The sequence below is a fragment of the Pristis pectinata genome, chromosome 3 (genome assembly GCF_009764475.1).
Source record: "Pristis pectinata isolate sPriPec2 chromosome 3, sPriPec2.1.pri, whole genome shotgun sequence".
NCBI lineage: Eukaryota > Metazoa > Chordata > Chondrichthyes > Rhinopristiformes > Pristidae > Pristis > Pristis pectinata.
This window is the reverse complement of record NC_067407.1, coordinates 18,235,842-18,253,062: the sequence shown is the minus strand read 5'-3', so window position 1 is coordinate 18,253,062 and position 17,221 is coordinate 18,235,842. Positions and strand designations below refer to the sequence as shown.

The window sequence follows — 17,221 nt, the reverse complement described above, 5'->3', positions numbered from 1 at the left end:
GGAGGCTAAAGAAATTTGGCACATCCCCTTTGACCCTCACTAATTTTTATTGAAAGCATCCTATCTGGATGCATCATGGCTTGGTACGGCAACTGCTGTAGCCAAGACTGCAAGAAACTGCAGAGTTGTGGGCATAGCTCAGCACATCATGGAAACTAGTCTCCCCTCCATGGACCCTGTCTACACTTCTCCCTCCCCCAGTAAAGCAGCCAGCATAATCAAAGACCCCACCCACCCCAGATATTCTCTCTTCTCCCTCCTCCCATCGGACAGAAGATACAAAAGCCTAAAAGCACAAATAACCAGGCCGTTATAAGACTATTGAGTGCTTCCCTAATACGTTATGATGGACTCTTGATCTTGCAATCTACCGCATTATGACCTTGCACTTTATTGTCTACCTGCACTGAACTTTCTCTGTAACTGTAACACTTGATTCTGCATTCTGTTATTGTTTTACCTTTGTACTACCTCAATGCACTGTTGTAATGTATTGATCTGTATGAATAGTATGAAAAACAAATTTTTCACTGTACCTTGATACATGTGACAATAATAAACCAATTTACCAAATTAGAGGAGTGCAACATGTTGTCTGCAAAGTATAACTCTGTGAGTACAACTATCTTGAGCTATAGCTTGACTAACCTATGGGACAGCTCTCCCTGTTTAGACACCAGTCCCCAGATGTTTGTGAAGAGGACTTTGCAAGGTCAGCTGGGCTGGGAGCGACTTTGCCAAGTCCAAAATCAGTGTCTAGGTCAATGCAGGTGATCAGTCCAGTTTTATTCCTTCTCTGTTTGACAAAATAGTGGTACTGATGCATATGAGTAGATAGCTAAAGTCCTTCAGAGAGAATTTAAGAGCCAACTGTATGGGGTGGATCTGGAGTCGCACGTAGGTCAGACCAGGTGAGAATGGTGGATCTCCTCCTCTAAAAGGGCTTTGGTGAACCAGATGGATTTTTTTTGACAATCCAGTAGTTTCTCATGGTCATTGTTTCAGAAATTCCAGACGATTAAATGGATTACAATTCCATAGCTGTCTTGGTAGGGTTTGAATGTGGATCTCTGGATTATTCATTCAGACCACTGGATTACTAAACTGGTAATTTAACCAATGTGCCAGCACTTTGTTAATACTTTTGGAACTGATATAACTGCCTTCAGGGAAATTCCTGCATGAAATGAATAGCTAACTAGCTAACTGGATGGTGCAGAATGGAAATTGAGAACTTGGTTTCCTTGGGTCATGAATCAAGTTTATAACACAATTAATTTTCACCTGAGGTGTGGTACCAGCGCCCAGGAGATCAATTATAAATCACCACCTTCTCAAGGGCACTTAAAAATGGACAATAAAAACCTAGAAATAAAAGCAGGAGTGGGTGATGTGTCCCTCAATCCTGCTCCCCTATTTAATGAGATACTGACTGATCCTGTCTACCAATGTTTACCAGTTCTGATACTGCCATCAATCCATCCGTTCAATAAATAAAAATAAATCTTGTGTTGCAGGATACACCAGGAAAATATAATAGCATTTGTAACTTCAATTTAATACAGACCAAAACAAGACACCCGTTTTATATCTTTTATTGCATTAATATGTTTAAAATCATCTTCTCAAACCAAAAGTAGAATCAGAATGGAACCCCAAAGAGGCAGAGGCCATTGGTATTTACCTTTGGACTGGATACCTGCAGTGTACAGGATTTTTTAAATTAACCCCAAGCGTCCTTTGGTTCAAGTCTTTGCAAAACTGGGGGCTCAAGTGTTTCCTGAGCTGGGAGTCCAAAAGTATTATCTCACTCCATTTTCTGCAACAGAATCTCAGAATCGAGATTAAACATATCCATTCTAAATTTCCACTAGAAAATTCACCTGTCAGGTATAGTTGAGGATGTGTGTAGTTATGAACAAGGGACTCCTTTATATAAGACTTCAAAACTTCAAAAAAAAAAGCAGCAGAAAATGGTGAATCATAGCAATAAACACATATCTGGTTAAAGAGTAGATATAATTATGCAGCAGTCTAATCCACCAGCAGACAGATTCTGATGTAATTGCTCTGTGATTAGATTCAATTGGCAATGAATATACAAGTCCCGACAAAAAAAAGTCCAAGGAAACTTGGAGCATATAGGTCATTTATTTAGATGCTAACTAAACCAAATCAAATATGTAATTGATGACAGTGGCATGTGTGTTAGAATTTCCATGTTTTATTTTGCTAATTTTAAAATGCAATAATCTTTTTATTGTTTACAAGATAATCGTGGGAGAAGTGGCTGTGTTTTTACTTCAATCAGCTTCTAAAGAGTTTGGAAATCGCGAGAAGGCAATAATAACTGGAGACTGTTGTTACATCAATCCGCTGGTGCGCAGAACAGTTAGGTTCCTTGGTAAGAGTAATGTTTAAAGTTCTCTGGGAAGAAGCATGCCATTTTCTGAGGCTGGCATTTCTAAATTAGAAATAAAACATATATCTTTGTATTTTGATTGTTGCATTTCTTTCTGTGTTGTGTAAAAGATAATCTTTAAGATGTACAAAAAATATAATTTTCACAAATTAGTAATACTAAACAATAAAATGGGAAAAGCATCTTCATTAATTGTCTGGCTGTGAATTAACTAAAGGTAATGTGTTAAATGTTTCACATATTCTGCTGCAATCAATGAAGGGTTAATTCCAGATCTCTCAATGATGACTATAGTTTTTGAACAGCTTTCTGGCTTGATAGAAAAGACAGGTTGGCTTTTATAGAATTCAGACTACTACAGAGAGCTCGCATTTACTGTATTGCATGGTATTTTTTTACAATGTTCATATTTGTATATTTGGGCTAAAAGAGATAGTGATTGGCTGAAGAGATAATATTGAGTAAATAGTTTTAATTGTTTCTCACTGAAGCAAAATATCAGGTGGGAATCAGTGATAACAATGATTATTGCCAGCTGATAACACAAGGTAGTTTACAAATAGGTGAAAGACATCTTCATGGATTCAACATGAGCCAATTATACAGGTGAAAGCCATTTTATTTCAGAATATTCCTATCATTAATCTACATTGAATACATAGAAGAGTCTCGGCTTGAAACGTTGACTGTTTATCTCCCTCCATGGATGCTGCCTGACCTGCTGAGTTCCTCCAGCACTGTTCGTGTATTGCTTGAGATTCCAGCATCTGCAGAATTTCTTGTGTCTCTTGAATGGTTAATTCTTTGGTCTCTCTCAATCCCAGTTCTATGCTGTATATTGAAAATTGCAATTAATAAATAGCTGCAGCATTCAGTCTGAACATTAAATTAGTGCCAACTTATTTTGAACAATTTGTCTGAAATTCCCTATCCGGCACTTAGTGAGCTGTTAAACCATTTGTTTCAACGAGACTAACTCCTTTGATGAAATACAAAATAAAACATTTCAAATGAAAGTGTTAAGTATTCAAATACTAATATCCAAGGGATGATTTGAAAGTTTTTGTGTTTTTAAATTACCTTAAAAGGTGACTGCATTTTTCTGTATTGTGGATTAGCTTTGTGGAGAATATGCAATTATTTTCTCCTGTTTAAAAAAAAATCCAAACCATTCCCTATTGCATTTATCCTTATCCCTGATCCACAAAAATCCAAATTTACTTGGGTTATAATATGACAGAACTGTAACAGTCTTTAAAACTTAATGATATCAGGAAAGAGCAAAGTGATTTGATACAAAAACAAACTGCTGGAAAACTCAACAGGTAAGGCAGCATCTGTGGAGAGAATTGGACAGTTGATGTTTCGGGCTGAGACCCTTCATCTGGACTCCAGTTTGCTTTTTGCTGCTGATTCTGGCATCTGCATTCTCTTGTATCTCCAAAGTGATTTAATACTTTGAAACAAAACCTTAAAATCAAGTTGTAATGAAAGGCCAGATCAAAAGGTCTAATCAACCTTTAAACTGAGTATATAGTTTGCATTTTGAAACCATGATATGTAGGTGGAGAATATTGCTGATGTAAATATAAGTTCATGCACATTTAAACTAAAAAGGACTTGCAGTTCTATTAAAATACAGTAAAATTTTATTTGAAAACATTGTATATTTGCTGCTTATTATTGCCAAAAGGAATTTCTTTCTGAGGTTGCCCACGTCACCCTATATTGGAATAATAAAAAAATCATTGCACAGTACAATGTTAAAAGGAACTTAAGGTACCCAAAACTCTGGCTTAAGTAACAAATCAAAGAATTTATTTTTACTGTCAGGTGGACCTGACAACTGCTAAGCTCATTAATGATTAATAATGTCACTCTGCATTTTTTTCAATGAATATTGAACACTCTGCAATGGATTTTTACAGCTGTCTCCTTGGTTACTGAATGGGAACTGATAGTCCTCCATAATGAGCATCTCAGCTAAATGAAAATAGCTTTTGGTGTCATAGAATTAGACTATCTGACTCAAATCTAGTCTGTGATCTATATCATGCTCATCAAATCTGAATACACTGTGCTCAAATGTGAACGTAGAGAATCTTGGTGCAACTTCTTAAATCTTGCAAAATTTATCCTCATTCATTCACCAAATCCATTGTAATTCCTTGTGTAGGGATATTCAAATGTAGCCAGTTTTTCCATTTATACAAAGCAACAGCCCCAAATAGTGTCTTTTACCTGACTTCAAACAGTTTCAACATCTTTATTCAGGAGTATTGAATGGATGATCCATGTCCACCTCCTCCTGAGCCCATCATTATTACAGAAGCTTGTGTTCAGACCAAGATACCAAGAAATGGCCAAGTGATTGTACTCTCTATGGGTGACAATGATGTAACTGTTGTAGGCATCAGTTCAGCAAAGTTTTTCCAGCACAATAGCAACACTGGCATCCTGCCGACAAGGTGGAAATCTTTTCACTTGTGTTCTCTCCAAAACAAAAAGGACAAATTTAATCTGGTGAACCACATCCCAAAAACAAACAAAATAAAAAATTACTCTGTATGTAACTGTAGCTTAGCATCTCCCAAAGTGCAGAAGCCTGAATTAAATTGAACTCAGGTTGGTGGGTGTTTATGGGAAGGGGGTAGAATTTAAGTTGGTTGGGGCATTTACGTACTCTCTTCATGCCCCAATATGGTGGACACAATTTTGCCTTGGAAAAATACCTGCTGTTGGCCAGGGAGAGCCACTTTGTAGTTTATCTTCTGATAACCATGGGGAACCTCATCTGATAGTTTAACCACATGACTGAATGTGGGATAAGTGACTTCTCCACTGTACCAAGACCTGATGGGAACAGCAGTTCAAGGAGTACTTGTCCAAGCCCATAAAAAAAACCTTAGGCTCCCCTGGCCTGTATTTTTAATGACCATCAGTATCCACAAGCACTTAACCTGTGCCAGAGTCTGTCCCATTTTATCCCATGTGGCAACATTTAAATTGGGGAATCTGTCAACATCACACTAATAAAGCCAAGCTGTTAGAATTAGCCCAGTGGGTAAGTTATTGGAATCGATCCTCAAGGATGGAGTTATGGAATACCCAGAGGTGCAAGGAAAGATAGGCCCAAGCCAGAATGGTTTTGTGAAGGGAAGATCCTGCCAGACCAAACTATTGGAGTTTTTTGAGGAAATCTCAGGTAGGGTGGATAAGGGAGGGGCTGTGGATGTCATGTATTTAGACTTTCAAAAGGCCTTCAACAAGGTGCTGCACAAGAGGCTGGTTAATAAGATGAGAGCTCATGGGATTTCAGGTAGGATATTGGAATGGGTGGAGCATTGGCTGGTAGGCAGAAAGCAAAGGGTGGGAATAAAGGGATCCTGTTCCAGTTGGCTACTGGTTACTAGTGGTGTTCCGCAGGGGTCGGTGTTGGGGCTGCTTCTTTTTACTTTTGTACATTAATGATTTGAATGATGTAATAAATGGTTTTGTGGCTAAGTTTGCAGATGACACCAAGATAGGTGGAGGAGTAGGGAGTATTGAAGAAATAGGAAGGTTGCAGAGAGACAGTTTAGGAGAATGGGCAAAGAAATGGCAGATGAAATTCAATGTTGAGAAATGTGCCGTTCTACACTTTGGAAAAAGAAATAAATGGGCAGATTATTATCTAGATGGGAAGAAAATTCAAAGTACAGAAGTACAAAGGGACTTGGGGGTACTCGTGCAGGATACCCTAAAGGTTAACCATCAGGTCGGATCGGCAGTAAAGAAAGCGAATGCTATGTTGGCATTCATCTCGAGAGGTATAAAGTATAAAAGTAAGGAAGTGTTGATGAGGCTCCATGGGGCACTGGTGAGGCCTCATTTTTAGTACTGTGCACAGTTTTGGGCCCCTTATCTTAGGAAGGATGTACTGATGTTGGAGAGGGTTCAGAAAAGATTTACGAGGATGATTGCTGGAATGAAAGGGCTTACTTATGATGAGCGTTTGTCGGCTCTTGGACTGTATTCATTGGAGTACAGAAGAATGAGAGGGGACCTCATAGAAACATTTAGAATGTTGAAAGGACTGGACAGAGTAGATGTGGTTAAGCTGTTTTCCCTGGTGGGTGAGTCCAGGACTAGAGGGCACAATCTTAAAATCAGAGGGTACCGGTTTAAAACAGAAATGAGGAGAAATTTCTTTAGCCAGAGGGTAGTGAAATTATGGAATTCTTTGCCACATGCAGCTGTGGAGGCCAAATTACTGGGGGCATTTAAGGAGGAGATTGATAGGTATCTAAGTAGTCAAGGTATCAAGGGATATGGGAATAAGGCCAGAAATTGGAGCTAAATAGGAATAGTATTAGTTTAGCTCATGGAGCAGACTCAATGGGCTAAATGGCCTACTTCTGCTCCTTTGTCTTGTGATCCTGATCTCCAGTCCCAGGTGGGCCAGAGGTTCATTGTGTCACATTCCTGGCCAAGATTTTAAATTGATCTTGTTCCTTCAGAAATTTTTGGAGAATTGCATTTTAGCAATTTATTTATTGTTCAAGAGACATGTCAGTTTATTCCAAGACCTTTCAATAAATGTTCACTTACATTTATCTAATTAATTCCGGCAACCCCTGGTCTTCCCTGGATTGATTCTGACACATTCCAGTCCCACTGTCCAATAGTCCAATTAGTTAATATTGACAGTTCAATCACTCTCCCAAAGGTTGATTCTCTCTTGTAATTTTGAATGATGGTCATGCATTGAAGAATTGACTGACCCTTGACTTGGGTCTATAATCAGTGAGACCAATACCTCTCCCAAATTGTAGATCATTGATTGACAGGAACTGCACTTAGGATGCATTATATAATTTGTCCATACACAATTCACAAAGGCTTCAAATGATATCACCCTAAGATGTGCATCCATTTTTGTTCAAATCCATAACCATCGACTCAGAATTTGGTTTTAGTGTTAAAAGATTAGAAATCTACAAAATTCTCAAAGCATTTCATGGTTGGATGGTGTAAAATCTATGATTATAGAATGGGTGTGAATACATCAAACTTTCAATCTAGAATGCATTCAAGATGGATATGCATCTTCTCGTGGTTTGATTTAATTTGAAATGGATACAACAAAGTGGAAATTGAATTAAAATTTAATTGTCAATATTTCCCTCAGTTCTCTTATGGTTCCATGTTCCCAGTTATCACCATATCCATTCTTTTATTTGCTGTCCCTTCATTTACTCAACAGGTGAAGTATTTGTGCTTGAAACCTTGTTTGCCATTGTCAACAGTGTCACTCTGTGTCACCAGGATGAGACGTTTCTTGGATATCAATGTTAACAAGAAACACACAGTGGTTAATTTTATCCTGGTGCAGTTAGGTGTACAGTTTCATGGAGTACATTCTTCTCATCTCATATTTCATCACTCTAGGGTATAATCCTCCACCATCTTATCTAAGTCAGCATTTTCCATTCATCCATAACTGGAGCACTGCATTCAGGCCAGATTTTATCCTCACCTGGCATCTAGGGTACGCAGAAAGCCTAACTAGCCTAACGGTGTACACATATGTCCAATGTATTATTTCCCCTAGTACCCCAACTATGCTGAGCTAAACCAGTACAGAGCATCTTCCTATTCTGTATCAAACCAGATGGAGTATCAGGGCAGCTTCATGAATAAATTAACAAGTGTCATTTGGAGAAGTGTGCTGTAACAGAGAGCAGTGACAATTTCTGCAGTTTCAGCATTATCATGCATGGTTTAATGACTACATAATAACGCTGAAACTTGGTCCCCATGAATTAGGGAGAAGTATTGAAAATCTACTCTGAACATACATAGAACAGTACAACACAAGAACAGGCCCTTTGGACCACAATGTCCAAATGACCAAACATCTTGTCAATTAAAACCAATCCCACCTGCCTGCATGTGGTCCATATCCCTCCCTTCCCTGCCTGTTCATGTGCCTGTCTAAATGCCTCTTATACATTGTTATCTTATCTGTTTCCACGACTTCCCATGGCAGTTCATTCCAGGCACCCACCACTCTCTCTCTAAAAACAAACTTGCCTCATAAATCGCCCTTTAAACTTTCCCCCTCTTACCTTAAATCTATGCCCTCTAGTATTTGGTATTTCCACCCTGGGAAAAAGACTCTTACTGTCTATCCTATCTATGCCTCCCCTCGGCCTCCGGTGCTCTAGAGAAAACAATCCAAGTTTATCCAACCTCTCCTTATAGCTAACGCTCTCAATTCCAGACAACATCCTGGTGAACCTCTTCTGAACCCTCTCGAAAGCCTCCATATCCTCCCCATAATGGTGTGACCAGTGCTGCACACAATACTCCAAATATGACCAAACTAAGTTTTTTATACAGCTGCAATACGACTTCCCAATTATCATACTCAATGCCCCGACTGATGAAGGCAAGTATGATATACACTTTCTTTACCACCCTATTAACTTGTGTTGCCACTTTTTGAGAGCTATGGACTTGTACCCGAAGATCCCTCTGAATATTAACACTCCTTAGAGTCCTGCTACTTACTGTATGCTTTCCTCATGCATTCGACCTCTCAAAGTGCAACACCTCACACTTCTCTGGATTAAACTCCAAATTAGGTTCTGAGATAGTGAGTGAATCCAAAAGAGCCTCTCACTACCACCTCAGTGCATTTACAAAGCAAAATTAACCATTTAATATTAAAATGAATTCACAATTTTTTCCCTTCTTTATTCACACCTCTAATAAGATAATATTCAAAAAATAAGTAAAAATTCAGAACTAACGAGGGCTTCATTGTTATTCACAACCTGAATGGAAGTATTCACAAAAGGACTTTTCATTTAAAGCTAATTTTCATCCAGCAAATGAAACATAGCTGAGGGTACCAAAAAAATTACCTGAAGCTAATTTAAATCATGTTTGCTGTGGTGATACTTGATTTGAATACCTAATTGAACATAAATAAACATGACTTGTTGTAAACATGAGATCCATACCGTTTGTTTCTGTGTAAAACTGTCCTCTTGGCATCTGCTTTTTTTTTGGAGTTCATCTATTGGGCACTGTTAACATGTTTCCATGGAAATATAAAATCATTTAATTTCTACTGGTTGTTGCTTTGGAGTGAGCTGTGGTTAGATAATGCAGTATTTTGATTGTGACTTGGATAAAATGAGATTTCTTCTGTATTATGTGTGAGATTCATTGTAAAAGTAACATTTTGGCAAAATATACACAGTATATAATTTTGCAAAGCTTGCTGTTAATTCTATACTTCAAAATTCTACATTATTTTTTAGAATGACATTACAAACAAAATCGTATTTTTATCCTCTAATATAGCAACGATAAAAATCGCTCATGGTAACTAAGGGGGGGAATTTTAACCAAACTTGTCTGGTGGGAATCAGCTTAATTAATATCGGGCAGCTTACTTGCACCCAATCACCTTCTTTCCTGAGGTGGCAGGAGTTGACGTTTATTGATTTTAATCTCCTGAGCTAGTGGTCATGCCTAAAGCATGAGGAGACATGGGTCAATGAACGTTTTGTTGTCCACTACTTTACAATCTGGTATGCTCTTGTTACATTCAGAGGGGGTAGCCAGAGGGCAGTGTTGAGGGCAAGGCTGAGCCAAGAGATAGGCGGGGCCAATGGAGGGGCGGTGCTGAGAGAGAGGGTGAACGGCCAGAAGAGCAATGCTGCTGGATGAGCAGTCGAGAGGGGGAAGCTGGGTTGAGTCTTGATGAACTGGCAAATTTGATCGTGTGTTACCTGCCAAGTGACAGAGCTTTTACTGCAGTGAGTTGCCATCCAGTGAAGACCACAGGAGAAGAGGAGTGGGCAGTAGAGATCATTTTAAGGTTTTTTTTTAGTTTCCTGGTAGTAGTAGGAGAGTTGGAACACTGCTACTGGCCCCACACAAATAGCTCAGGCTGAAGGTTCAACCCCTCCCCTCTGTCCTATCCTCACCCTGGCTCCTTTGTGATCTTTGTGGGATGAGCTTGGTGGCCAATCAATGTACAATCTCTGAGCTACATAAATATTGGTATTGGTTTATTATTGTTACTTGTACCAAGGTACAGTGAAAAGCTTGTCTTACAAACCGATTGTACAGGTCAATTCATTACACAGTGCAGTTACATTGAGTTAGTACAGAGTGCATTGAAGTAGTACAGGTAAAAACAATAACAGTATAGAGTAAAGTATCACAGCTACAGAGAAAGTGCAGTGCAATAAGGTGCAAGGTCACAATATATGACAATTCCTGCTGGAAATGGTGTGAAATTGACCACAGAATTCAAATGAGACCTGAGAATTAACATACTCTAACTTCCAGAGCAGTGGATGTGTTGCTACCCTACACTACTTCTTCCAATAAGGCTGGTTCAGAGCTATTTACAGGAAACATTCAGTAGGCCAGGCAGTACCAGTGGATAAAAGAAATAGAGGTGATGTTTCACATTGATGGTCTTTCATCAGAACTGGGAATAGTCAGCAAAAAGGAAAGGTGTATGTTACAGAGAAAGAGAGGGGAGGTGGAGAGAACTGAAGGGTAGGTTCATGGGGAGAATGGGATAGAGCAAGTGATGTGTAGTGTTGGAGCTGGCTAAAAGTGGGCGGTGAGGACTATGAATAATAAAAAGGTATATCTGGAGGAGGTGCAAGTAGGCGGAGATGAATGAAAACCACTAGGAGAAAGAAAAATGTGAGAATCCTGGAAATGTGTGAAAGAAGGCTGAAGATCTGAAATTGTTGAATTCATTGTTGTGCCTGGAAGCGATAATGTGCCTTGTCAGGCAGAGGTATAAGATCCTGCAGGAAGAACAGGGAAGTTCCCTCAATGTACGTGCCAATATTTATACCTCAGCCAACACCTAAAACAGATAACCTGGTAATTCATTTCATTGCTATTTGTGGGTCCTTCATGTGTGGTTTAAAAAAAGCCTGCCACTGTTTTTCCTATAGAAATAGAATGTGTCTGTTGAGCCTGCTGAACTGGGGAAATAGCTTAAAGAATATAACTGTAGATCAGCAGTGGCAGACAGTTAAGGAAATATTTCATAAATATCAATAGAAGTATATTTTAGTGTGGAAGAATTGCTCTAATGAGAAGGATACATATCAGGGCTAAAGAAGTTAAGGATGGTATCAAATTGAAAGATAGAGCATATTGAAGGAAAGAATTGAGTTCTGAACAGGAGTTCCAGACCTGAAACATCTGTTTCTCCTTCCAGAGATGCTGCCTGACTATTGAGTGTTTCCAGCATTTTCTGTTTTTATTTTAGACCAATGGAATGTTGATCTTTATTGCAAGGGGCATAGGATATTAAAGTAGGGAAACTTTAATGCAATTTTAAGGGGTGCAGTTGAGACTTGCCTGCAGTATTGGGTGTAGTTTATGTCTTTGTGTTTAAAGTGCCAGCGATCGGGGTTTGATTCCCGTTGCTGTCTGTAAGGAGTTTGTACGTTCTCCGTGTCTGTGTGGGTTTCCTCCGGGTGCTCCAGTTTCCTCCCACATTCTAAAGATGTACGGGTAGGTTAATTTGGGGTTTAAAATGGGTGGCGCAGACTCATTGGGCCAGAAGGGCCTGTTACCACGCTGTAAATTAAAAGAAAATTAATTTTAAAAAAAAGTTATGCTTGCAATAAAGGCAGTCACTAGATTGTTTGCTGGGGTAAAGGAATTGATGTATTGAAGAAAAAATTGACCAGGTTGGACCTATACACTTTGAAGTTTAGAGGACTGACAGGTGATCTTATTGAAACATAGCAGATTCTAAGGGGGATTGACAAGATGGATGTTAAGAGTGTGTCTCCCCTAGTTGGAGTATCTTGAATGAAGGGGTGTAGGTTTGTGATAAGGGGTCACCAATTTAGATGGAGCTGGGGAGGAATTTCTTCTCTTGGGGGCCATGAATCTTAGGAATTCTCTGCCGCAGGGAGCAGTGTAGGTGGAGTCAATGAAGTTACTCAGAGAGGAGAGTGACAGACATTTAAGCTACCAGGAAGTACAGGGGTATGGACAGTGAGTGAGAAAGTGGTGTTGAGGCCAAGATTGGATCAGTCTTGTTCTTATTGAATGGCAGAGCAGGGTCAAGGGGTTGACTGTCCCGTTCCTGGTCCTGGTTCTTGTATCCCCATGCTCTTATTCAATCAGATCATGGCTGAAATTTAAACAGAAAAACAAAAATGCAGGAAATATTCTTTAGGTCAGGCTGCATCTGTGGGAAGCAGAACTGTCAATATTTCAAGTCGGAGATCCTTCATCAGAACTGAAAAGGAGACAACAAAAGCTTGGAAAGCTGTGGGGAAACCCAGTGTGGGGTGTCTCTGATAGGGTGAAACTGGGGCGACCATGGGGATAGATAAGATAAGATCTTTATTAGTCATATGTACATGGAAACACAGTGAAATGCATCTTTGTGTAGTGTGTTCTGGGGGCAGCCCGCAAGTGTCACAACGCTTCTGGTGCCAACATAGCATGCCCACAACTTCCTAACCCATACGTCTTTGGAATGTGGGAGGAAACCGGAGCACCCAGAGGAAACCCACGCAGTCACGGGGAGAATGTACAAACTCCTTACAGACAGCGGCGGGAATTGAACCTGGGTCGCTGGCACTGTAATAGTGTTACACTAACCGCTACACTACCGTGCCTGCAAGGTTATCTGGCCGGTGAGTGGATGGGAGCAGTCAGAGGGTGAAAACATAGACATAAGAATGTGGAAGTTGCAAAATGCAGAGCAGGAAGACATGTCCGGCAGGTCAGGCTGGGCATGTTGTCTACTCCTAGGGAAAAGAAACGGGGAAGGGGGGATAAAAAAACAAGCTGAGCTAACATCACAGATGAACGACTGATAGAGACCTAGAAATCAAGTTGCCTGAAATTGTAGAATCTAATATGGAGTTAAGAAGGCTGCAACCTACCCAAGTGGAAAATGAGGTGCTGTCCGTTGAGCTTGCCTCTGTCCTCACTGAGACAGGACAGGCGGCCACAGACTGTTAGCTCAGAGTGGGAATGGGATGATGAATCGAAATAGCAAGAAATGGGAAGCTCAGGGTCACACAGGTATTCCACAAAGCAATCACCAAATCTATGTTTGGTTTCTCCCATGTCGAGGAGACCACATGATCTGAATTTGGCCTCAATCTTACTTTCCCACTCGATTTCTGTCCCCCACCACTTTATTCCTTTGTAGTCGAAAAATGTACTTCAGCCTTTATTATATTCAAAGTCTCCTCCTCTTCAGATCTCTAGAATAGAGAATTCCAAAAAGTCATGAATGTCTGAAAGACAAAATTAGTCATCTCTGTCTTATTCCCCAATATCACATTCTGAAACTGTGCCCATTAGTTTACAGTTGTCCCACAAAGAGGAACATCCTCTTAGCATCCATCTTGTCAATCCCCTCAGAATCTCATGTTTCATAAAATCACCTTTTATTTTCCCCAGTGTCCACAACATATGCCTAATCTGCTCAATCATTCCTCATGGGATATCCCTTTTATCCTAGGAATCAAACCAGAGAGCTTTCTCTGCACTTCCAATGCAAATGTATCCCCCTTTATTTAAAGAAACTGTATGTAATATGTCCCATTTCATTCCCCTCTCCACTCCATTCCATTCCCTCTACTATTCTTCACACCAACGTAGATAATCTCTCATTTCCCCACATTGTACTCCATCTGCTAAATTTTTGCCCACTCACTTAACCTATCTATACTAGAAGCCTCTTAAGGAGAGACTGAACCAAATCAAGATATCGGGAGAAGTGAATCAATGGAACCGCATACTTGGGAGAAAAAAATTGTCAGACTGTAATACAAACTGATGATGGGCAATCACCAATTTTCCAGTACCATGGAATGAAAAACTACCTTGCTTTTCACTGTGCATTGTATCCTCCCTGGATCGAACACACCATAAGTACTTTAACTAGTATAGCTATAGATCCCCGTCCCCTAATTCACAGGTGATATCTTTCAGTGAGATGTTCAGTAGTCTCAGGTGGACACATGATCACCTGATACCATCTCAAAGTGGAGAATGGGAATTCACCCTAGTTTTCTGGCCAACATTTATACCTCAAATAACATCACTAGTTTACACCATTTGGTTGTTTGGATGAGACCAGGCTCAGAAGTTCACAGAATCTTTCAACAGTAAATATACAGAGGAATAATGTGTGTGTGTTTTTTTTCCCCATTTCTTTCCAATCATGCTGCTCTCTACAACTTGTAATTCTTATGTTTCTTACAAACCTCTGTCATTGATAATTAATTATGACAGGACAAGCATTATTGTGAACAAAAGAATGCATTTCGTTGAAAACAACAGATGCAACTCTTTCATTCTGACTTTCATTGTTCCACATCTTATATAAAAATTGCTTGGCTAATCAATTTACAATGTAACCATGAAAATAGGTCAAGAGGCACAAATTCATTTGTCCTGTATTTCAACAAATAATCACACCAAGTGTCAGCTGAACTATTCTCTAGCACGTCAAAACTTAAGGCAGTATTCTTCATTGCAAGGACCCATGAGCCAGTGATCATTCCTATTGGCCCCAAGTGTAGCTCTCTGATCAATTGTTTCTATTCCAACTTGTGCACGTGGAGAATCAAGATTCAAATACCACAGATGTTGGAAGTCTGAAATAAAAACAGAAAATATTAGAACGTTTGGCAGATCAGGCAGCATCTGTGGAGAGCGAAAGGGTTAATATTTCAGGCTGAAGACATTTCATCAGAACTGAATTAACAAAGCGTGTTTGACATGAAATTTTAACTGTATTTCCCTTTCCACAGATACTGCCCAACCTGTTGAGTATCTCCAGCATTTTCTGTTTTTATTGTCTGGTTGAAGCTTGACCAGGATTCGGTGATTGGAATGCAGGCAGGATCAGAGTAGCTATGTGGATGGAATGGGGGTGGTGGTGCAAATGGGACATGGCTGGAAAGAGGGCCAAACATGTGAATGGAGTGTAGCCAGGGTCAGGAGCTGGAGAGCAGAGCACGACTGGGAATGTGCAAAGGTGTGCTCAAAGGGAGAGGTGTAAAGGCTGAAGGGAAGATGGGAGGAGGTTAAGGAGTGGGACATAAGGAACAAGAAACCAAGGGAAGGGGTTCAGGAACAGAGAAGACTGTGTGTGAGAGTGAGGAGTCAAGGGGAGAGGAGTGAGATGTGAAGAGGGAATCAATGGACATGTAAGCTATGCCTGAGCACGCATGTGCATGATAGAGAGCACGACGTTTACATGTCGGTGGCTGGAGGCACAATTTTCCTGCTTTATTTTATAAAGGGAATCTCATTTTATTGTACTAGCTATGCAAGCTGCTCTATAAAATTACATCATTAATAAGTAGAAAATAATGTGTTAATTTAGCAGTTAATGTGGCTCTCGCATTGAAGGTTTTTTTTGCCAAATTGGCCCCCGCTTGAAGAACAGTGAAGACCACTGCCTTAAGGCATCCCTATATAAGAGAAGCCAAGAAAACTGTAATCAAATGGGAAAGAGGATATATTTTTTAAAAGATAAACTTTAACAACCTTCTTTAAGTATAATTTTTGGTTTACACTTCTCATGCATGCTAAATCGTATAGATATTAAGGACAAGAGTATTCAACTTGCTTTAAGTATTGTTAAAAATGAAACAGTGTTGTGTAGTTCAGTAAAATCCTGTGCTGAGATATGTGTCACAGTTTGGATAGATTGTAATAATAAAAGGGATGATGATTCAACATAAAAGGATGATAATGAAATGAATAAAGAAACACAAAAAAGGGTCTAGAGGAGCTTGAAATATTACTAGACAGACCATTATCTGAGACTTTTGAATTTACTGTTAGGAAGGTTGTACTGTGTCTAATAGAAAATTGTGATGGTTCTGTTTGAACTTACTTTGGGCTTCATTGGGGACTTGGCCCCCTATGGGTTAGTATGTTGGTGATGATAGATGGGTGAACCAGTTGCAAAAGGGGTCATGTTTGTATGGCAGTAAATTTGGAGAAAATGGAAATCTAAAATAGAATCAGAAGATACTAGAAATACTCAACAGCTAAAGCAGCATATGTGGGGAGCGAAAGTGAGTTAATAAAGTGCACCTTTGATCCGATTTTCATTAACCAAGTTTTTTGAGCTTGTTCGTTCTTATGAGGAAACTGTTCTGCAAAAGTGCTCGAGCATATTTTTAGGTCAATGTAGGAAAAACTTTCCCATGCCTGTGGCAGTGTTGCGCCCTTGCTTGATACACCAGATATAATAAATGGGGAAGTTAAATCTACAACCATGACATTCTTGTCCTTCAACATCTACAAACACAGTTGCACTCAGATCCCTTCCTCACACTCAATTGAATTATACCTCTTTCGCGGCCATTTTCTGTTAGGTCCTCAATTAGAAATTTCAGGCGATACTGTCAAGTTCAGTTTTGTGCCTGTAACTATTATCTTTCACTATTAGTCATAAATTTCCTTAAGCAGAAAAGCCATTGAGCATGTGTGAAGCTCTTCAGTAGGTCAAATTAAACTGTTAGCAACATATTTTGTCACTACATAAATAAGCACATTTCTTTCTGAGAAATACTATTTGCATCTTTGACTGAGAGACACAAATGCAAAGCAGTAGATTGATGAAAATTAACTTCATCCAGAATAACTTTTAAATAGCAAGGATAATTAAGATGAACTTGAGGTGAAAATTGGATTTCATAATTTTATCTGAATTATCTGTTTTGTTTGAAATTTTAGATCAAGAGGATTTCTAATTACTTTTTGCTT

At 39.4% G+C, this 17,221-nt stretch overlaps 1 protein-coding gene across 1 annotated transcript in view; it reads left to right on the top strand.

The window, feature by feature from the left end:
• The window catches only part of LOC127568201 (phospholipid phosphatase-related protein type 5-like), a 112,549-nt gene that overhangs the window by 57,922 nt on the left and 37,406 nt on the right, over positions 1–17,221 (top strand). Inside the window, 1 exon segment of the mRNA XM_052011678.1 lies at positions 2,272–2,404. Within this exon segment, the coding sequence (XP_051867638.1) occupies positions 2,272–2,404 (133 nt within the window).